Source organism: Mauremys mutica, chromosome 13 (assembly GCF_020497125.1).
Source record: "Mauremys mutica isolate MM-2020 ecotype Southern chromosome 13, ASM2049712v1, whole genome shotgun sequence".
Lineage (NCBI taxonomy): Eukaryota > Metazoa > Chordata > Testudines > Geoemydidae > Mauremys > Mauremys mutica.
This window is the reverse complement of record NC_059084.1, coordinates 7148820-7172172: the sequence shown is the minus strand read 5'-3', so window position 1 is coordinate 7172172 and position 23353 is coordinate 7148820. Positions and strand designations below refer to the sequence as shown.

General features: G+C 43.0%; 1 protein-coding gene across 1 annotated transcript in view; it reads left to right on the top strand.

Annotated features, from left to right (window-relative positions):
- The window catches only part of NTSR1 (neurotensin receptor 1), a 100151-nt gene extending 77219 nt beyond the window's left edge, over positions 1-22932 (top strand). Inside the window, exons 3-4 of the mRNA XM_044986171.1 lie at positions 13766-13856; positions 19955-22932. Of these exons, the coding sequence (XP_044842106.1) occupies positions 13766-13856; positions 19955-20204 (341 nt within the window). The 3' untranslated portion in view covers positions 20205-22932. The remainder of the gene's footprint in view (positions 1-13765; positions 13857-19954) is intronic.
- The last annotated feature ends 421 nt before the right edge of the window (positions 22933-23353 follow it).

Sequence of the window (23353 nt, the reverse complement as noted above, 5' to 3'; positions counted from 1 at the left end):
CAACTGCATGTGCAATTAATGCTGTTTGTGTATGCAGTCACAGTAATTATGCATGCAAATACAATTCAATTTTTGCATGGAGTGTCTTCTCAAAATCCATCCCTTTTTATTTCTTAGTCCAATTTATTTTCCTTATCATGTAGGAAAATCAATAATTGCTGCGAAAATATTCTTCACTTTATTGGAGCTGTGCAGAAGAATCAGTTTTTCACTTAAAATGTATCTGTGTGTGAAAAGAGACTTTGGCAGATATTGTATGTAGTGTTGTTGCACCTGTGTCGGTCCCAAGATGCTATAGCGACAAGAGGGGTGAGGTGATATCTTTTAATTCTCACCATCAGAAGTTGGTCCAATAAAAGATATCGCCTCACCCGCCTTGTCTTTGACAGATATTCACAGCTTTGATCCAGGGATCAGCTTTGCCATTTCACCGTTTCTGTTGGTGAAAATGGCAGAATCCTAAACTTTGGACGAAATCATGAATTTTCATCCCTTCAAACTTCTGAGGAAATATTTTTCTCCCTGCAAAAATTGACATTTTCACAGCACATTTGAAACAATAATGTTAAAATGTCACAACCAGCTCCCCTGATTTCACCAAGAACACACATGGCCTATTTTTTCTCTGGTTCTTCTTTTATGACTTGAGGTTTCAAAATGAGACAGTTTAAGTCCTTGAGGACAGTTTGTTTTTTTAATGACATGGGAGGGATTGGACAGTGTTATAATTTCTCTCTGAGGGACAGGGTTACTTTCTTTTTCATTTACTGCTCACTGGCAATGGTGAATGGCTGCTGAGGTTTTGCTCTGGAGGTCATGTTAATGGGTTCTGCGGCTGGACAGAGTTCCAGCAGTCACTCAGTGTCAGTGAGGAGAAGGAGGAACTGCTTTGTGGAGCATCAGGAATGGCTTCATGGGCACTTTTACGCTAAAGCCACTCAGGGTTCAGTTGTGCTATATAAGTACAGTCCTGCACTGAAGGTTTTGCTGAATCGTGCTGTCCCAGAGGGCACCCAACTTAGTGCATCTTCCAGAACTGCCCAGGACACATGTGGAATGCACCTTTTCAGTGCAATGGACCACACCTCCTATCCATCCTCTTCAGCTCCCTTTGGAGCAGAGAGCAGCCCTAGCCTCACACACTCCATGTGCTCAGGCAAGCACGAAGCTTGCATTTGTGGCTGCACAGAGGCTGCATTTTGCATCTTTTCCCCAGCCCACATTGTGCACCAATACACAGGAAGGCCATTGTCTGGCCCTGAACCACTACACTAATAAAATGTGGGCTTCAATAAACTACAGCCACACTAAACTTCTGAATAATTTAAATATGGTTCAGGTAGACATCCAGGCCCAGCTTTTGCAAACATGCCCAGGCAAATTTTCATGTGCAATAATGGATTCACATTTGCACACATAGTTATTGCAGTTGCACAGACAATTGCCATAACTAGTAGTGCATCTGTTGTCTAACCAACCATTTGTATGTGCGTTCAGGATAATTACCTAGAGAAATTAGGCTATTGCGGGGGTGCCTATTGAAGTGTCGCTGAGAGTTTCTGGTTGCTTGTTGTTGTGGTTAACACGATTTATCTTCTTGCTTTCTGTACACAGAGTCCATAAATCTATTCAGCACATATGCTCACATGTATACATTCTTGGCGGTAGAGTTTATAAATGAAGCCAAGAGCAAAACTGCTGACAGCATTTTAATGGAAAACGGTTTAGTCAATAACACTTGAGGCAATACAGAGATTGCTTTGTTCCCTTTATTTCTGTGGTTCGGACACAGGTCAAATCAAAGATCTCGAACCTGGAAATAGAGCTGAACTGTGGCAGACTTCATGTCTTAACTTAAGGGGACAAGGGAAAAGCAAAGGAATATGGAGGATAAACTGGGAGGTGATCAAACAGAATCAGTTCAAAAATGGCACAGAAGCCATTTAAATAAAAGACGCTTCTCTTCTGTCTTATATGGTGACAGCCATGGGTAGAAAGCACAGTGTGACCGTTTTCTGGCAGGTTTCAGAGTAGCAGCCGTGTTAGTCTGTATCTGCAAAAAGAACAGGAGTACCTGTGGCACCTTAGAGACTAACACATTTATTTCAGCATAAGCTTTCGTGGGCTACATCTCACTTCTTGGGATGCATAGAATGGAACACACAGACAGGAGATATTTATACATACAGAGAACATGAAAAGGTGGAAGTAGCCATACCAACTGGAAGAGTCTAATCAATTGAGATGAGCTATCATCAGCAGGAGAAAAAAAACCTTTGAAGTGATAATCAAGGTGACCCATAGAAGGTGTGAGGAGAACTTAACATAGGGAAATAGATTCAATTAGTGTAATGACCCAACCATTTCCAGTCTCCATTTAAACCTAAGTTAATTGTATCTAATTTGCATATTAATTCGAGTTCAGCAGTCTCTCTTTGGAGTCTGTTTTTGAAGTATTTTGTTACAAAATTGCCACCTTCAAGTCTGTCACTGAGTGGTTAGAGAGGTTGAAGTGTTCTCCCACTGATTTTTGAATGTTATGATTCCTGATGTCAGATTTGTGTCCATTTATTCTTTTGCATAGAGACTGTCCGGTTTGGCCAATGTACATGGCAGAGGGGCATTGCTGGCACATGATGGCATATAACACCTGCACATCTACCAATGTGATATATGCCATCATGTGACCATTCTTATGTTCTAATTTCATTGCTTTAAGTTTCCTAACTTCTCTCAGGAAGTATGTTTTCATCCAACTATCAGAATATCATAGCCAGACTTGGCAGCTCTGAATTCACTCAGCACAATCATTAGAGCAGTACGTTACCAAAAGAGGCTAATGGCACTCAGAATCGGTAGCTCATGAATTAACACATCATTCACACTCTTTGCTAGCTTTTGCATCCTTTCTTGGCTACATTTACTTTTAGTTGTGTCCTAACTAATGAGGAAGTTCAGAGCCAAAGAATGTCCGAGTTGGGCCGTTATGTAGACCAGACTGGCAATTCATTAAATGTGTGGGTTCCTGATATTAGTCCTACCCAGCTGTCACTGTGGGCGTGAGAATCAAAATTCAAAGAGCTGGCTTCTTTCCAGTATCTTATGAGGACAGTTCTGGGTAATTTCCTCTGTGTGTCAGCACGATCACTCTAAATCTCCTTGAATAGAATGCACAGAGGTTTGCCTCCCCCTCTCCAAATTTTCCATCCAGTTCTCTCATTATTAATTGTGATTAGTGTTAATTATTAAATAGTGCTGAGCTGAACCTCTTTACTACTGAAAGATGTCCCAAGAGGTGTGAAACTTCTGTGCAGCTGGGTTTCCTGGTGTTCTGCTCATTTGACTTTGTTCTGTGGTAACCTTTTGCCTAAACAAATCCACTATCTGCCAACAGTGAAGTGGTTTATGAATCCAGGGCTTACTGTCTTCTAAGACTTGAGTCTTTCATGCATATATGTGTATAACAGCTCCTAATATACCGCCTGCAGTGTGTAAAAACTTGCCATCTGCTGATTATTTGCTCTTCTCATATAGAAGAAGACAAAGTATGTGGGGTAATATCTTTATTGGACCAACTTCTGTTGGTGAAAGGTACAAGATTTCAAGCTACACAGAGCTCTTCTTCAGGGTTTGGGAAGGAAATCAGAGTGTCTGAGCTAAAGACAAGTTGGGACAGATTGTTAAGCATAAGGGGTGACACAAGTTGTAGAGGCCACTTGAAATGGAGTGGGCAATAAAGGTTAGACAGTGACACAAAAGGAGTTTGAAGTGGGTCATTGGGGTTAGCAGGCAGGTGTGTGTTACAAATTGCTAGAATGAGCCATGAAACCAGTGTCGCTGTTTAGTCCATGAGTTTTGGTGTCTAGCAGCATTATGCGTTTAAGTTCGCAGGATTGTCTTTTGAAGGTATTGTGGAGGTTTTCTTTGAGGGCAAGCATTTAAAGACTAATTAACATCTATTGTTTCCAAATATATTTAGCCAATTTAGTCAGGGAACAAGCTAAATAATTCTCACATTTCACCATTCAGTGCCTGCTTTTTGAATTCATTCACGAGTATTTTTAAATATTTTCAATATTTGAAAAGTACTTACATACCGACTGATGCACACAGGTAATGACTGATGCACACCGGTAATATATGCTTTAAAACAAGAACAACTGGTATTTTAATACCTGATATTTAAAACATGCCAGTGAACACAGATAAAATCTTGCCCTACATTGGATACTAGACATGCAGGTTGGGGGCAGCCAAATTAAGGGGTGGGTGGGAATTGCAGGAAATGCTCCTGTCCCTTTAAAACAAACCAGGGACATCGGGTCAGACTTCCCAACATTATCAATGCCACAATAACCAGGTTGTGTGTAGACATGTGACACAATAAAAAATGATCAGGTCTCAGTTCCAAGTCTCCGAGTAGATGGTTACAAACGAGAAAATATTTTCAAATGTGGGGTGAAGTGCCCCTTGAGAGAGTCTGTTTGAGCCTTTAGGGCTTGATCCTTCACCCAGTGAAGTCAGTGGTAAAATGGCATGGTCAGATAATTACTCACCAGCATGCCACAAAAGGGTGAACATACAGCCTGGTGTCCAGGTAGGGTGACCAGACAGCTAATGTGAAAACTTGGGACAGGGGGTGGGAGGTAATAGGAGCCTATATAAGAAAAAGACCCAAAAATCGGGGCTGTTCCTATAAAATCGGGACATCTGGTCACCCTATGTCCAGGGTGTAGAATTCATAGGCACAGCGGGCTGGGCAGGGTAGCCTTAGTATCCAGCATGCTAAGGGGCAGCATGCAGTTATGTTGCCCCAGGAGCAGGGCAGAACCCAGACGGTGACCCTGAGGTCACAACTTGGTCCCTGTTCAGAGCCGAAGTAAAGAGCTGCTGGGGTGTCGACATCATGTTGTCTTCCCAAAGTTCATTGACCCTGTTTCAAGAGGCAGGAAGGTTTCCTGGGGATGCAGTCTCCATCCCCTTGCTGATTTGTATGTAAATGGAGTGTCTTCTGTTTTTGTTCCACTCTGCTTCATTTACACGGAGACAGGTAGATAGCTGCCTTCCCTCTGTTTGTCCCTGTGTTTGGTCACCAATGTTAAAGCATAATGTCAATGAAAAGCCATAATTCCTCATATAGTGTTAATACAGACATTTCACGATGATATAAACCACCAGTGTGTCACTGGCCTTCATAAAAGACCTTACCCGATACACTTTGTAATATTGTATACAAGTAGTTGATTCAATTGCTTATCATTAGGTTCAGTCCCCTATCTATAAAGATAGGGCTATTCTCCCACACTGCTAGTTCAATGACTTTGTACCTTAATTGTCTCTGTCTGACGACCAGGCTGGTCAGACAAGCAAATACACACTTCTTTGTCTATGCGTTGCTTATGCGTTGCGTTGCCAAACACATTTTAAGGATATAATTGTAGCACCTATCCACAATTCTTTGTACACACCTTGTACATACCTCACATGAGAACATCAATGATCAGTGAGTTATTAGTAGTCCAGTAATATATTACATGCCATCTTTTGAGTAGATATCATGACAACAGAGTGTTAGGTGTACTGAGTATGTTAGGCCTGACAAAAGTTGCTGACACAGAGTAGTGAACCACCAATGGGCCTCTGTGTCACGAGTGCTGGTTATTAATTATTATTAACTGTTATTATTATTTATTTTATAAGCTGCATATGTATAGGGACCATTTCCCACTGAAATGCAGCAACTTCTGGGGTGATGGGCCACAGCCACATAGATAATTGATACATGGCCTGATGCCAAGCCCACTGAAGTCAGAAGGAGTCTTTCTATTGACTTCATCACGCTTTAGATCAGGCCCATAGTGCACAACAGTGAAGAGACGAGACCCTGAGTTTAAGGATGCCAGGGAGAACAGGTGGTCCTTTTGTGTGACATAATCCCACACGGCAACTCGGAGCCCTATCCCAGCAAAAGTTTACCCATCCCAGTGAAATCAGTGGCACTCCTTGGTTGAAGAGGGTTGGGCCCTTGGATTCTGAGGTCTTCTCTAAAAGACACCAAAACAATTATCTCAGTTTGTCTACTTTGGAAGGATGAAGGGCTGAGCTGACCCTGCTGGAATTGAAATCAGCAGCTCCAGAGTACTTAGAGATTTCAAACTTGGTGCTTGAGCCATTCTTTATAGCAGCTTCAGAGGGTTGTCTCTTGTCAAATGCCATGTGTCTTCAAGTCCAACTGACTTCAAAGGGAGCTGAGGGCCCGCGACACCTGCTGCTAGTCTCAGCTCCTCCTGGCGTCATGCCCATATAGACATTAATTTAATTGCGTAAATATTACATGAAGCATGTAATGTGCTGCACCAAATTAGCACAACCTCTTCGCCAAGAATTATTGCGGTATTCAGTGACCTGTTAGCCGCTGCTGGCACTAACACTTTTGACTGTCTTTTATCTCAAATAACATGGTAACATTTGTTCTTCTTTATGCGATATCTTCTCTTGCCATGGTGTGATGACCACCATCTTGGCTGACACACTGGGGACCTCCAGAACTGAAAGCATACTGGCTCTGTAGCTGGGGGCTGTAACAACTCATATCCCATGTGGCTCGGCACAGTGGCGGACCTGTAACACACACTTTCCATAGGCATCAGCTAAATGAGAATATAAAACGGGTGCACACAAAAGCTGCCTCTCCAGAAATCAGCATTAAAGCAAATCCCTAATGTAAGCCCCATTACACAGTCTGAGGTGGCATGGCACACCAGAGTACACATTCCTTAAGAGGTGTTGGAGATGAATGACTACGGATCGGCTGACCCTCAAAAAGCTGAGCTGTTTAGTTCAGATAAGGCTGGGGAAAATGGCTGTGTGGCCAAAGTGCTTCTGCCTTTGCTCAACTGCCCACCAGCCACATTCATTTCAGCATTGCTCAAAAACTTCGGGAGAAAATCCTCAAGATTTGCCAACAGCAGCTGAACAGAATCAGTAAAGAAAACTAGCACCGAGCTCCTGCAAAGGTATTAGCCGCAATGGAGAGTGATAAACAGAATTCTAGGGGCAGGATCTCTAGTCCATTAAGGCTTCTCTATACCACTCTGGTGGCACAAGGGGCCAGTCAAAGGGCAGAAACAATCCCCAGGGAATACCCCTGACACAAGCAGGTTGTAGAGTTGTGGCCCCCGGTGCAGAAAGTGTGGGGGCAAAGTGAGCTGAGAGTGGCAGGGTGAGTTATGGAGGAGCTGCAGCCAAAACACTCTCCTCTCCAACAAGTCTCTGCTTCCCAGGGCCCATAGTGAACCTTAGGTGCAGCGCATCAGTTGGAACAGCCCTGAGGAAACACATAAGCTCCCAAATGGCCCCAGAATACAGGGAGCACAAAGGTGGTTTAAAGTGCCTCCTTCCTCCTGTAATTCCTGCACTCAGCACACGGACCGAGCATGGAGGCCATTGCATGTCGGTCAGTGCCCTTCTAGAGACCATGCATTCTTCCATGTTTATACTAACACAGTGTGAGTACTCATAGAAGTTAGACATGGAAAAAAACATCTCCCAGCCACTGCAGGATAAACACAGGCCAAGATAAAATACTGTGTGTAATCTAATACAATTATCTCCCCTAAATTATCTTCATATCTAGTTTAACATGTTATTGAGAAAATCAAGACTGGCATCTTTTAAATCTTCTTTTACAAAATTAAAAAAAAAATCCATCAAAATTCATAGCTTCCTCTGCAGGGCTTCCTGCACAATAAACAAGCTGTTCGTTCTTTCTTTCTTTTTCTTTCTTTCTTTCTTTCTTTCTTTCTTTCTTTCGTTTATCTGCTGCTTTCTTCCTCTAAACATTTGTTTTGTCTTTGCACTGCCTTATAGGATAACTGATACGTGAGTTAGTACTGTATATGTTTGCCTTTTTCTTTTGTTGGGCATCCCTACTACCAAGTTAAAATTCTAATGAAGAATAGAATGTATAACTGTGTCTTAAAACAGTTTAGATTTCACAACGCAGAACAAAGGTTTGCTACATTTGGTATGCAGTCATCCACTGAACAGTTAGACAATACTCTACTAGACCTTCCGTCTTACTGTCGAATGCAGGTTTATATGGATGCTATATGTGTTCATCTCATAGTTTATTTTTAAAAGGTTTAATAAACTTTTAGACTGTGATTTTTAAAACTGCCTAAGGGATTTGGGTACAATTAATTTTAATAGGAATTCACCATCTAAATCCCCCCCGAGGTCACTTTCAAAATTACAGATTTAATTTTAAAAACTAAGCCATAGTATTAGAGGCAAAATATGGTTAAAAGCTAATATTGCAGCAGCAGCAGCAGCATTGAATTCTTGTAATTCATTTTAAACAGATAGAAGAATAAAGCTGTAATTAGTTTAAATAAGTATAGAAAAGCCCAGATGCAATAATTTAAGGACTGAACTGATTTTCAATAATAAGTTAGACGTAGAAATGGGGTAGAAAGAAAATAAAAGCCAAACACCGGCTTTATCCGTTCCTAGGGGATTGTGTCTGTGTTTTCCCCAGTCTGGTTCACCATGGATCTGCTTACAGATATTGAATCCTATTTTTTTCATATGTGGAAATAGCAGCATTTTATGGGCCCGATCCTGCCCCTATTAAACTCAATTTAAAAGCAGCCTTTGAGTTCACTGGGTTTTTTTCAATGTGATAAATGGGCATTCATCGTGTCAGTGTGACTCAGTTAAGAGCACTTTTGCTTCAGAGGCAGAGATAATGGGCCTGGTCTCTTTCAATAAGGAAATAGCAATTTGGGGAATAAAGAACAAACCATCTTTAAAAACACAAAAATGACAGAGAGAGAAAAATCCATTTCCAGGCCCATGAACACCATTCCTGCGGGTCACCCACAGACTGATTCAATGTTGGGGGCCGATGCAAACCCCACAGAAGTTGGTGGAAGGATGCTCAATAACTTTAATGGGCTTTAGATCTACACCACGGTGGCAGAAGGTAACGTTTCCTGTTGAGTGAGTCCCCAGGGCACTGTCACCCCGTGTGCTCTGCTCTAGCACGTGTTACTCTGCTGTGAGATTAAATGAACTCTCTCATCCGCATCTATTTCTCTTTGAGAACACAACACGTTGGGGGCTCACCCAAGCTGAACTGCGACATGTAATCAACAGTCTCTGCCTCCTCAAGAAGAAATCCCTGAATGAACCCAAAAGATTGTATGTAACAGTTTCTGGGATCCAACAGAAATTGTTTAACTATCTACTTTATCCAGCATTCCTTTTACAACCCATCTCTTTTCCCTGGTAAGCACCTAGCTCACCAAGGCGTGATGAAAGAGAAGGGGCTTTAGGTTTCTGAAAGAGAGTGAGATAAAAGGGGAGGTTGTTTACTCAATGTTTTTTAGATGGAAATTGACATGTGCCCTTGTTTGGAATCAGATCCCAGGGAGTGGATGGAGAAGGGCTGGCTTGCCACCCTATGTATTCTTGATCCAGTTGATAAAGTTGAAACATAAGTATTAAGGGTGACAAATACAGGGCAGGGCCTTCTAAGCTGAGATGCACAATGCCACACATCAGAAATAGCACAGTAGAAAAACAGGTTTTGAGATGCTGCATATCTGGGATTTAAAATCAAACCATAAGAGTCTCTTAATAAGGCTAAAACCAGGGCGTGCACAAGTGTTAAACTTTGCTCCAAAAGAATCTATTGGGGACCATTTTTAAAGCAGTTGTTAGCACCTGAAAAGTGTGTGTGTGTGTGTGTGTAAAAACGTGCGTACATACACGTAACACCTTTTGGAGGCCCTTTCCAAAACTTCTGTTTTCTTCCTGACAGCTTCTACAATGCTGTTATATGGTGGTAGTCTACATGGGGGCAGCATAAATACATTGAATTTAATATCAAAATGAATAGCACAGAGGATACATAAATGAGCAAATCATTTATTTTTATATGCAATAAAAATGCTCCATATTTTTCATTCAGAGGAGCTGTCACAAAATTTCCAGTCTGCTACACTAGACTCCAGACACTTTGCTCTTGTTATGAGCCTTGAGGAGGTTTGTTCTCTAATTCTCTCTCTGCTCTGCAAAGGGCAGTCCACAATACAGCCCGTCCTGTACAGCTGCTGCTGCCCGAATGCTACCATCCAGAATGACTGGGAGACTTGAAGAAGCGTAGCAGGAACTGTGATTCATGCTTTAGTGAATTTTGCTAAATAAAGGAAAAGGCACAGCTGAGGGAAATAGCCCCAGCTCTACAGGAGAAAGCAGGTCTGCCTGATGTGCATTGCTTTTCACTCGCAAAAATGTCTGTGTCTACTGTATTAGGTTTTTTTTAAACTCATCACAAAATGAGTTGAAGATGGTGTCTCAGTCCTCCTGTGAATTCCCTGAGAGTTATCAGTGTCACGCCGAACTTTGCAGCTATTCAAACATCCTTTTCTTGTGCGTCCTGCAATGTTCCCAGGCAGGGAGGCTGAGAGGACCTGACACCGGTTGCCTCCCACTGTGAAGAAATGACTTCACACCCTCTTGGAGGATGGTTTTAAAAAGATGCTAGAGTGCCCCACTTCTCCCTCACCTCAGCTCATCCGAGGGCTGCACCTGCAGCCACCAAAGTAAATGACAGGATCAGGCCCTCATTGGACGTATTCATTTTATTATTTCTTTAGATTTAAATGACAAAGCTCTAGGTGCCCTAACAGTGAATTAGAGCTAGAATTGCAAACAGTGACAACACAGCAGCCAAAAAATAATCACATCGAAATAATGAATTCATTCCGCTAAAAGAGCACTAACAGATCCTCTAGCTTTCTCTCAGGAACATACCCCCTACCTTTCCCAAAAATCTTATCAAAATTAATGGCTTTTGCAGCATCTGTGAAAGGTCTTCCAATACCCCAGGGGAATACAGCTAGCCTCTGCAAATGTACCCCTCTTCCAGCCTCAGTGCTGTACTTTTAATTAAGAAAATCAGATGCCTCCAACCAACGCACATCATCTCCTCTGAGCCTTGATGCCAGATCGTAGTCGAGAGTGGTGGGGGGTTAGGGGGTAGATCAGCGTTCATGTCGTGCTCTCCGTCAGTACCCGTCCTGGGCAGGGGAAGTGAATGATCCAATCATTGCACCAAATTCGGTGATGAATCCTGGTCACGTGCCGCCTGAGGCCAGTTGCGCATACGCTGAGAAGAGAGTCGAGGGCCAACTTATCCCCAGCTCAAACCATAGGCGCTGACTCCGTGGGTGCTCCAGGGCTGGAGCATCCACAGACAAAAATTAGCAGGTGCTGCTCAGCAGCACCCACCAGCAACCAAGCTCCCCCGCTCCCCAGCGCCTCTCAGCTGTTTCACGGTGTTTAGGAAGCTCCAGGAGGGAAGGGGAGCAGCGGGGACAGGGCACGCACTGGGGAGAGGTGGGATGGGGGCAGGGACTTGGGGGAAGGATAGGAGTGGATGCGGGGCCTGGGGAAGAGCAGGGAGGCCGACCACCCCCAACCCCCGGCTACAGGGCAAGTTGGTGCCTATGGCTCAAACCCAGTGGAACAAAGTTCTGGCTAATGTCTGAACTCTCAACTTTTCAGTCTCACTGTATGAACTTTCCTCTGTTTCCTTAGAGTGTCCATGTGCTGACATGGCTGTCCATAGGCACAGCCAACAGAACAGGCTGCGTGGGAGCCTCACACAAGGATGCCATGGCCTGACCTCTCCTTCTGGTGATGATTCTCTCCCCTACTCCTTCCCAGCAGAGTCCTGTTACAGCTGGCACTGAGCATGGCACAATGCTCCAAGTACAGGGCTGGGAGCCAGGAGCTCTTGGGGTCTGATACCAGCTCAGATGCCGACTACCTGGGTGGCTTTGGGCAAGTCATTCTTGCCTCATTGTATCCACCCACAAAATGGAGATACGATCACTTTCTTGCTTGCTCCACGGGAGCATGAGGACAGTTAGTTACTGAAGGACCAACTGGGCCTCTTGGTATAGGCCCATAGTATGGGGTGATTAGAGTGGGGGAACTTCTGGAGGATTAAGCTGTATTCAGAAGTCAGAATCCTCCTCAAGTGCTCCATTCCCTAGGAGAAACGTGCCTGCGGCTACGCCCCCTCATGAAGCGCAGCATAGTCCCTTCTGCGCACCAGCCCTGTTGGTGAAGAGGGAGGGGTTGGGGACAAGTTCCCACTCTTTGGGGCACTGTTCACACCCAGGGAAAAGGGGGGCCTCCCTGAATACGGAGGCTGCAAATTGCAGCTGGCTGTTATGTAGGCCTCAAAGGGATCTTTCCCGTCTCCCATCGCCATAGGAGCCCACATAAAGGCCAGGAACAATTTGGCACTTACCATCTGTAAAGCGCATTTGGGATGAAAAGCAATATGATGGTTATATTTATCTCTGATTTTTCTCCATGGCTGTTATTTTGTGCTGTTTTGACTGAGGTTTCCTGCTGGGATTCTGCCAGACGCCTGTCATTTCTTACAGCACTGGAAATATGCATTGTAAGGAAAGAATCTTTCCCTTGATTCCCTGATTTAAAAAAAATCTAGATTAACAAAGGCACCCACCGACTGGACTTTATCATCCACGATTCTGACTGACTGATAACCATAGCTCTGTGCCTCGCAAAACAAAATACCAAGCTACCAAGGTCCTGGGTTGATGTCAAGAAATAATTTCAGACAGCTTCCAAGGACATGATTCTACTCCCACTTACCCGTGTAAATCAAGAGTAATTCAGTTAAAGTGAGGGGAGATCAGTGTGATTAGTTTTCCAATGATAATTTATATGACACGTCAGATACAGTTTATGACATTAACGAACTGGGGTACACTGAACTGGTCAGGCCAGCTGAAACTCCCTACCCATGAGCCTCTTGCATTGGGATGCTGTTAGGGCCACACCCATAGAACTCCCTCAGACAATAAGTGGAGCTGGAATAAAAATGTTATTCCTGCTACAAGATCATATTGAAGTATCCCATTTTACAATGGACTTCTGTGCTCACCAGAAAAAGACTCCATCTGTGCCACTGCCTTCATGTCACAAGGTTTCCAGCAGAACTGTCAAAATTTCTACTTCAACAAATCTAATGTAGTGTGTGGTGACTGGTGTGTTGCAAACTCCTGCTGAAAAGGTGTCCCTCGGGAATAAAACATTACGATTGGTAGATACACCTGATTATTGATTTTTTGCATTATTTGGATTGTGGTCGTGCACCACCAGTCATGCACCAGGACCCCTACATGTTGTCCTACCAGAACAAAAAGATGAGTCCTGCCCCAAAGAGCTAAATTATCTGATGATCAGTAACACAATGGGACTCCTGGTAATTCAATGGCTTTATACACGTGGGACACAGGTATGTGCTATAAACTACTGAGGTCATAGTATTCCTTATTCTATGTGCCACTGGATGAAAAAAGTGCTATGGTTATTTCTGTTAGATAAAATATAAATACAACATGGAGACAGATTTTGCTTGACACAGAGTCTGAACTAGACAATGTGAGGTGTCCTTTACTGCCTTTTCATGCATTAGACCTCTTTTCTTCTGTTTATACCCCACTACTCCCCCAGGGATTGTAACTAATTTCCATTACCCTTGTTCTACCATAAAAGATAAAAGCCACGGTTATCCCTCTGGGGCTGTTATTGATTAGCACGATGGCAAATAGAACCATGCTGGTGCTTTTAAAAGAAAACAATGTTAAACGTGCACAAAAACTGATCGCTTTTTTTATTTCCAGGAAAGAATAATGGAAATGTTTGTACCTTGCAGGTGCTGTTGTGATTGCCTTTGTGGTCTGCTGGCTTCCTTATCATGTACGGCGTCTCATGTTTTGCTATGTTCCAGCAGAACACTGGACAGAGTGAGTCATTATTTTGAAGTAGAATGTGATTGTACCATGCCACTGCAGAAGTCTAAGGACCAGACTGTGCTCCCCTTACTTCCACTGAGTACCATGTTCTTCAACTACTAGCACCTTTGAGGTTAATTAGGGGATCTGGTGATATTTAATAAGGAGATCAGAATCTAGCCCTGAAGTTTTACAGGGAAAATATGAACTTAAAAAGGTCTCAAAATTGTCTTCAGCTTGGTTTTTTTATTACAGGTTTTAAAAGCTGGATTCCAAAGATGTATGTGGTGGAAAACACCAGCATGTATTCAAATAGCATCCGATTATCTCATGTTGGCAATCACAAAATTATCACCTGTTACTAGTACAGTGACCAATTTTCACCTCTACCAGTCCCTAAGAATCCTTGGTTGGATCATTTTTTATCCATCCTAAGTGGATTGTTAGTATGTATCTAAGATACAGCGACATTAGCTGTAAGGTGGAGCAGCTCATGCCAAAACACAATTTAGTTCCAAAAAGCTAAATTTTCCAGGTGATAGGAGAGAATCCACAGACAGAAAAATAGTTGCATCATTTCAACATACAAATGCATCTTGGTTTTAGAAAAGGTAGATCATGCCAGACCAACCTGATCTCTTTCTTTGAGAAGATTTTCTAAATAAAGGAAATGCAGTAGATCTAATCTAATTGGATTTCAGTAGTGCATGACACTGATCCACATGGGAAATTGTTAATTAAATTGGAGAAGATGGAGATTAGTATGACAACTGAAAGGTGAGTAAGGAACTGGTTAAAGGGGAGATTACAACGGGTCATACTGAAAGTTCAAATGTTAGGCAGGAGGGAGGTTACTGGTGGACCTTCTCAAGGAATGGTCTTGGGACCAATCTTATTTAACATTTCCATTAATGAAGTTGACACAAAAAAGTGGGAGTATGCAAATAAAATTTGCCGATGACACAAAATTGGAAGGTATTGCAATACGGAGGAGGACTGGACTATCATACAAGATTTGAATGACCTTGGAAGGATAGACTCTGGAGATATGTGGTTGGCGGCCCATACCCCGACTGGGGTGATGGGCATGAGTGAGTGAGTGAGTGAGTGGAAACTGAAGTAACAGAAATGGGATGAAATTTAACAGTGCAGAATTCAAGGTCACATATTTAGGGACTAACAACAAGAATTTGGAAGCGACAGAGGAGAGGAAAGACCTGGGTGTATTAGTCAGTCACAGCATGACTATGAGCTAGCAACGTGATGCGGCTGTGAAAAAGGCTAATGCAGTCCTAGGATGCATCAGGTGAGGTATTTCCAGTAGAGATAAGGAAGTGTTATTACCATTATACAAGGAGAAACCTCATCTGCAATACTGTGTGCAATTCTGGTTTCCCGTGTTTAAGAAAGATGAATTGAAACTGCAACAGGTGCACAGAAAGGCTACTAAAGATGATTAAAGGAATAGAAAACCTACCTTATGAGAGGAGACTCAATGAGCTTGTCTTGTTAGGCTTAACAAAATGAAGGTTATGGGAAGATAGGATAGCTCTCTATAAATACCTCAGAGGGATAAACACCTGGAAGGGAGAATAGTTATTTAAGGGCTAATATTGGCACAAGAACAAATGGATATAAATTGGTCATCAATAAATTTAGGCTTGACATTAGAGGAGTAAAGTTCTGTAACAGCCTTCCAAACGACGTAAAGGGCACAAAAAACATTACTTGTTTTAAGTCTGAGCTTGATAAGTTTATGGAGGGGATGTTTTGATGAGATGGGTCACAGGCCATTGTAGGCAATCCGTGACTGCTATTAGCAAATAGCTGGCGATGGGACACTAGAGGGGAGGGCTCAGAGTTACTATAGAGAATTCTTTCCCAGGTGTCGGACTGCTGGGTCTTGCCCACATGCTCAGGGTCTAACTGATCACCATATTTTGTGTTGGGAAGGAATTTTCCCCCAGGTCAGATTGGAAGAAATCCTAGGGTTTTTTTGCCTTCCTCTGCAGTGTGGGGCACGAATCATTTGCTGGTTTGAATGAGAGTAAGTAGTGGATTCTCTGTAACTTGAAGCCTTTAAATCATTATTTTAACTTAGCAAAAGGTTATGTGCCTACTCCAGGAGTGGGTGGGTGAGGTTTTGTGGCCTGCAGTATGCAGGACGTCAGAGTAGATGATCAAGATGGTCCCTTCTAGCCTTAAAATCTATGAGTCTATGAGAAGAGTGGAGTAGGTTATTTGCTAATTTTAGCAATGAAAGGCCAGACTTAACATATAGGGATCATCATCCATTTGCAGGGATTTTCAGACAGTTTAAGTGGGCAATTATACTTGTAACTGCACACCTAGTTTGTATGCACATGTATTGACATTGCTCACATAAAAGATGAAAATAACACGTGCAAATACATCTATTAGCTATATGCTCATGCAACTATCCAATTTTTTGCGTAGTCATGGCAACTGCATGTACAAATCAGGTAAATAATAGAGCATACATTTTGCACATGCAATTGTGCACCTAAACTTTCTGAAAATCTAGCCCCAGATTCCTTGAGGCAAAGATGGCAGGAGATGGGTTCAGCGAAGAATCTAACCATTACTCAGGTAATTCTTTTACAATATTACATCCTCTGTTCTCTGAAAAGAGTTCTGTTTCCTGCAGTGAATGGGAGACGAGGAGAGCAGCGGACACTTCTACAATGCTAAAATGCAGCCAAACTAAGAGATTATTAAAATTTCATAAATTCCAAGCACAAGAAACAGTGATTTCCAGTAGAGCAGTCCACCGAAACAAATTGTATATCCTGCCATGATAACAACCGGATTTTACATTTAATAGTGAAAATAGACTCCTAGGCATGCATTGGAGCAAACTGTTATTTCTTGTTTACTTTACTATAAGAAAAGCACTTAAAGCAGCAAGTAGTTATGTAACAATAACATTTGCGCTGAGCTCAAGGAATAGACAACTTTGTCAGCAGTTAACACAGATTGATGTGTTCCATTTGCATTTTAATATTTTTTAAAAGCCATGATTTAATTTTAAGAAAGTCCAGAAATTACAGATATATTATGAATGGCGAGCTATCAATGTCACTGGTTAATTAATTGTTTACGGTGGTTTGATGTAAGATCATCCAGAAATATGCCCATGTCTGAACAAGAGAAATCTTCTTCTTTTTAATTAATACCTCATAGCTACAGCCCAACGATGTATTTGTAATGATTGGAACGGGCCACCAATTCTTAACACACAGTGTTTTAAGGTTTGTGTTTTGGGGTTGGTAAGACATCACAATCACAGGTCTATTTATCCTTCATCTGTGATCAGATAGAAGAGCACAAGGTCTGATTTTCAAGGATGCTGAGCACCTGTAACGTCCATTAAGATCAGTGGAGCTGTGGAGCACTCCGCACCTCTGCAAATGAGTCCCCTACTACCTAGACTACATCTACACTATGAGCTAGGGGTTTGGTTCCCCTGCCCATGTACACGTACTCGCGCTACCTCGATGAGAGCTGGCATGAGTGTAAATAGCAGTGTCGCTGTGGCAGCACTGGCTGTGGCAGCAGAGGCACGACTGAGCCGTGCTGAGTACAAACCTTTCTGAACCCAGTAGGAATGTACTCGCTCCACTGCCGCTACCCATGCGACTGCAGCTACACTGCTATTTATACTCACGCTAGCTCTCACGGAGCTAGTGTGTACACGAGCAAGGGAATCACACCCCTCGCTCGTAGTGTAACGTAGCCATTTATGCCTATGAATTCTACCTGCTCACAAATAGTAATCCAGGGATTTTAGTCCAGTTGTTGGACCCTTCCTACTGAAAATGCTGTCTCTCTTCAGATTATTCCCCTGCTCCACAAGAATCACTCCACTCTGAAAGAACACATCACCCAGCCATTCTTCTAACCTGGCTTGCACCCGGGTGGCATCCGCCCAGCATGATGGTTGTGCCTTTAATTCAGATGATCTTTATATTCAGTTTATTGTGGGAATGATCGAATGGTGCTTGTCTAAATACATCCATCCTTTTCCCCTATAGCAGCCTGAAACCAGCTCTAAAGAGAAACCTAGTCTGAGATGAACCAGGGTCCTTTTTCAGTTAATAGTTACAGAAACAAATGAAAAACAAGGCAGAGACTCTCACTTCAATTAAATTGCTGTTTATAAATGGTTAATAAATGATTAATAGACGTTATAAGCAAGTGATAGACATGAGTAGTATTTGTTATAGATGGTTCTAAGCACATCAGTAGAAAGTATTATAGCTGGTTATAAGCAACCTATTGACCTGCTGGACTCTATGGCGATCTACAACCATTGATTATCCATTTGTTAAAACATCTATTAATCATTTATTAACCTCTTTATAAATGGAATCAATATAAAGTATGACCCTGGACAGCATTTGTGATTTTAGAGACCAAGATTTTTCCAAAAGAGACTTGTTTGTGAGTACCTGCCTTGAGACCGGTCCCTTTTCGAGGTCTCAGGTTGGGCAATCAAAAATTAAGGCACCTAAACTTGCCAGTCACTTGAAAATTGTGGCCTTAGTGAACAGGAACCAGTGAAGATTTTCTGTGTGTATGAGTCAGAAATCTCGTATGTTTCTGTAGGGATAAACCACAGTAAAGAAACTGTTAAAGTGGGTTAAGAGGACTGACTAGACCAAAGTTAACATTTGTTGATCTTTAAGAGCATTTCGAAAGGAACTGCTTGAAAGGATACTTATTTCCACAGTACTTCCTTTGGCCAGGATAATGGGTACCAGCACTGCAAGCTACTAGAATTTCACATTTTCTTTATAATTATTGACACCATCAGGGGCTAAGTGACAAGCTCTTTCAGCTGGAAGGTTTGCACTTTCCCAAACACCTGCACCTCAGGCTGCTTTCAGCTGCCACCATATCCTAGCACTTTGTAGCCATTAAATCAGAGACACTGACGTGGGTTCTGCAATAGACTGTGATTTTCTCTGGAGGTCTGTGTGTCGTAACCCTTAAAAACCTTTTGCACAGAGCAAAACCCTATAATCAGGATTCATGCTATCATGGTGACAGCCTTAGAATGATGCACAACCTCCCACACCACTAAAAATAACTGTCCTGACTTTACAAAGGTTGGCATATACCAATGACAACTCTCATAAGCAATTAGAGAAGGCAGTTGCAGTATCTTATACACAGTTCTTCAGTCTGTAGACATTCCTGTGCCTTCTACCCTTGCAGTGTTTGCACATCACACTCAAAACCACCCTCTTGTTATCTAGCTGATGAGATCCTGGCCATAGTCTGGTTCCTACATATCTATAAGCAATGGAAGTTTTGCAGTTGACTAAAATGGGAACAGGATGGAACTCCTATATGGGTTATAGTTAGACCTGGTTGAAAAACAGGTTGACAGTTTCACTAAGAAGTTTGGTGAGGTAATATCTTTTAACGAACCAACATCTGTTGGTGAAAGTGACAAGCTTTCAAGCTGCACAGACTTCTTCTTCAGGTCTGTGCAGCAGGAAAGCTTGTCTGTTCCACCAACATAAGTTACTCCTTCAAAAGATGGTACCTTGTCTTTCCTACGCTGGGACTGACAGGACTACAACTGCAAACTAAAGTGTCTGACATTTCAGGTTTGAAATGGACTCATCTTCTGGTTTTGGTGAAATTTCTCATGATATTCCTTACTGACATTTTTATCAAAAGTAATTTCAAAATCATCATTGCAAATTTGGACTTGCTGAAAAGTGGGGGTTGGTCAATGAAATTTTTCGAGAATGATTTTGAAAATCATTTGTTAAAAAAGTCAGTGAAGATGAGAAATGCTGGGACAGCAAACTGTGGCCATTGGGAGCTGCAATCGGCCGAACTTGTGGACACAGCAGGTAAACAAACTGGCCCGGCCCACCAGGGTGCTTACCCTGGCGGGCCGCGGGCCAAAGGTTACCGATCCCTGGACTAGATGGACCAAATTTGATATCTAGTATGGCAATCCCCAGCTGCTGAAAATCTGGCTTCCACTTTCTCCAACCCTGCAATTGTAAGTTATTCATACTCTCCTCCTCCACTCATATTTCCACTCTCTTCTTGTTCTCTTCCATCAGATTCCTTTATAATTTCTACCACTACTTCTACATGTTGACAAATGTCCTCTTCTACGTCAGTTCTGCCATCAACCCCATCCTCTACAACCTGGTGTCTGCAAACTTCCGCCAGATATTCCTCTCCACGCTCATGTTCCTGTGCCTGCCATGGAGGAAGAAGAGAAAGAGACCCAGCTTCACCAGGAAGTCCAACAGCATCTCTAGCAACCATACGTTTTCCAGCCAAGTCACTAGGGAAACGACATACTGAGCCCCGAGTGAAGCCAAAGGAAGAGAGAATGTGTTTCAACGTGGATTTAGGATGTGAGCGAGACCTCTGGGACCTTAGTGCATGGTCTCTAAATTCTCCATAACACGAATGTGTTTAGCAGTCTCATTTTTGTTGGAACAAATAGGCTTCGTTCTGCCAGTAACTTTGGGGTTATTTTAAAGCATCAGCCTTGCCTCTTGTGAATAATGGCTACGCATTTTGTAACTTCGGTATGGCATAGATTCCGACGCAGTGTTATCTGGGAAGCCACAGCACTTCTTCAGCCTATAAATGTCAAGCTTAGGCAACTCATATCGTGCTTCATCCTTTTCTCCGTGCAGAAATGCTGTGCTAAAGTCGAAGAGCTCAGCATCATTTCTCTTGGTGGCACTGAGCTGAGCCTTTAATGAGGAGCAAGGCAGTTTTGAGTGAACAGGGATATTTTTTGAGGGGGGGAGTAGTAATCTGAGAGGTGATAAAAGAAAGAGAAATGGAAATAATGGAATCAGTAGGGAATATTGCACTCAGGGAGCAAGGTGGTTATTTATAGAACTCATTCTTAATTCTGATTAATTAGACCAGAATGTCCAGGAGAGTCAATTTAGTGTCCCTAAATTAAATAATAAAATAATTATAATGCCTTACCTAGATCAGGATAGCACCTTGGAAAACACCGTTCAGTGCTCTTAGGGTGCAAGGATCCTCTTTTTGTTAGAGGTGTGTGTAGTGCCTAGCACGATGGGACGTTGATACCTCTTGGATCCTTTCAGCAAGGTCATCACACAAATACATTAAAAAATACATCATAATAATAATAATAATAATAATAATGACAAAGTCTAGAATGCTTAAATTGAGGCAAAACTTATTGTTAAAAACAAAGAAGAGGGCAATCTTACATTTGCTTCATAGCCAAATCCCATTTTTACCACTGAAAAAAAGTAAAAAGTTAGTTGAGCCATATCAAGAGGTGAGCACATGCCTGGACCATGATGAGAGAGGGCTGCTAATGGATGAAGGAGAGGCATAGAGCAACCTGCATGAATTCTGCAGGGCACAGATCATTGATTTCTTAGCCATTCTTATTCCAGTTTTTCTCAATTTGCAGGTGTTTTATTAGCGAGTTTGCTGATATCCCAAAGGGCAAGCTCAAGTCCGAGGTACAAGGGCCGCAAAAGACTCTAGTGCAATTTTCTTATTCTGTGACCTAATGATCTGTATTTACCAATCTCTAGCTGCAGGCAACACACACGAAGAATTAACAGAAAACGAGGTGATTTAAATTCAGGATTCCCAGTTCCAAAACCAGGCCCCTTCTTGACAGACTAGAGGGGCAGCAGACAGAACTGTTGGGTCTGAAAAGGCCAGTGTAATCGGACAGTTTGCCTCTTAAGGGCTGGAGCTAGCCAAGCCTGATTACAGAATGAGCCACTCCTGGGAGAGATTAGGGTGACTGCCCTGTAAAGAGCAGCAAGAGGGCACAATGAAGTAGAGAGAGGAGTGAAGGGAGTGGCCGTGAGTGAAAGGTTTCTGCTGGGAAGATTCTGAAACTAAGGGAGCTGTGACAGAGAGGAGAGGCAGTAATCCACAGGCTCCTGGTAGGGGCCCTGACTGAGAGAAGGGTTTGGGCCTGGTAGCCAGAACCAGAGGGCCGAGGTTCAGTCAGGTAAAGCCTGGGAGTATGGGGCTTAGCTCCTACTAGAGACCCTGACTAGCAGAGTGTAACTGAATTGATGTTGGGACCAGGAGGTCCAGTACATAAGGACTCAATAAATGGGTCCCCAGGAGGGGAATGTTGTAATTACCTGTTCATGGTGAGTTATTAAGGGGTCCTGAATAAGGGAGAAGTTGGTAGCCGGACACCACAAAGAGCCGCCCAGGAGGTGCCTGGCCCTGTTACAGTCAGTCATGTTCCAACAACAGGTGCGTACACATAAACCATTATGTGGCATAAATCCTCTTTGTTAAATGAGTGCTTAATACAAGAGTTCAGCCCAGCTGGGAGGAGCTAATCTGTATTCAACCATGGCTGCATGCAGGCAGCAAACCAAACCTATGGCCAGATGAAAAGTGAGGCTTGGGTCAGATCTAACCCTAGATTCGGATTTGCAAACCTTTTATCCGAATGGGCTGTGTAGCTTCAGGGTTTGAATTAATGCTCCCATCGCTACCAGCCAACCATCTACACCAAAAACACAGGCCCCACATAATAAGCTAAAGAGGTACCTCTGCTATTACAAGGGTGAGCTGAGTAAAAGGAAACCAGCACAAGCGTTTGTGCAACGTGTGCCAAGCTCTTGTGATCAGCCACATCATATTCTAGTATATTCCTATGCACAAGTTGACACAATAGTGTCCGGGCCCACCTGCACATAGTCAAATTCACTTGCATTGCCAGGTGTTGCTATCATGTCTCCTGGGCAAATGGTTATATCAGAAACCTGACCAGCAGACCAATAATTCCAGTCAGACAAAGTTAAATCTTAGGGAAATCAGTGCAATTTGCTAAAGTTTTGATTGTCAGGAAGTGATGCTTAGATCAAAGGTTCTCAAACTGTGGTCCATGGACCACAAGTGGTCCGCACGCTCCATTCAGGTGGTCCGTGGATAGATCCCTCTAAGGTGTGTGCCTGGAAGGCTGCACACAACAGAATAAAGAGCCACCCATCTAATTAGTAGAGCCGTGCAGGCGTGGCTCCATTAATTAGGTGCCTAGACCCTGGATAAGATGCACATGTAAGGTGAGGTGGTGGCCTTGGGGGGAATTGGGGGTAGGTAGGAGGGGGCAGTGGGGTGAGAAGAGGGGGTGGGGGGAATTTGGGACATGCAGGGCTGTGGCATCCAGAGAAAGAGGTGACTTTCTCTAGCTCTAAGGCTGCGGCTGCCAGGGAGAGACGGCCCTCCTTCCCTGCCTCAGCTCTGTGGTAGGGGAGAGACCTCCCTCCTTCCCAGCTCGGGGTCTGCTGCAGTGGGGGAGAAAGGGAGAGACCCCCAGTCCTTCCCAGCCCCAGGAGAGAGAGGGTATATCTATCACATTGGAAAGGTGAGACTACTGATATTAAAACATGAATTGTGTGCTTCTATTTGTAGAACATAAAATGTTAATTATTATTAAGGGGTTTTTTATATGGCGCTTTTATCCAAAGCAC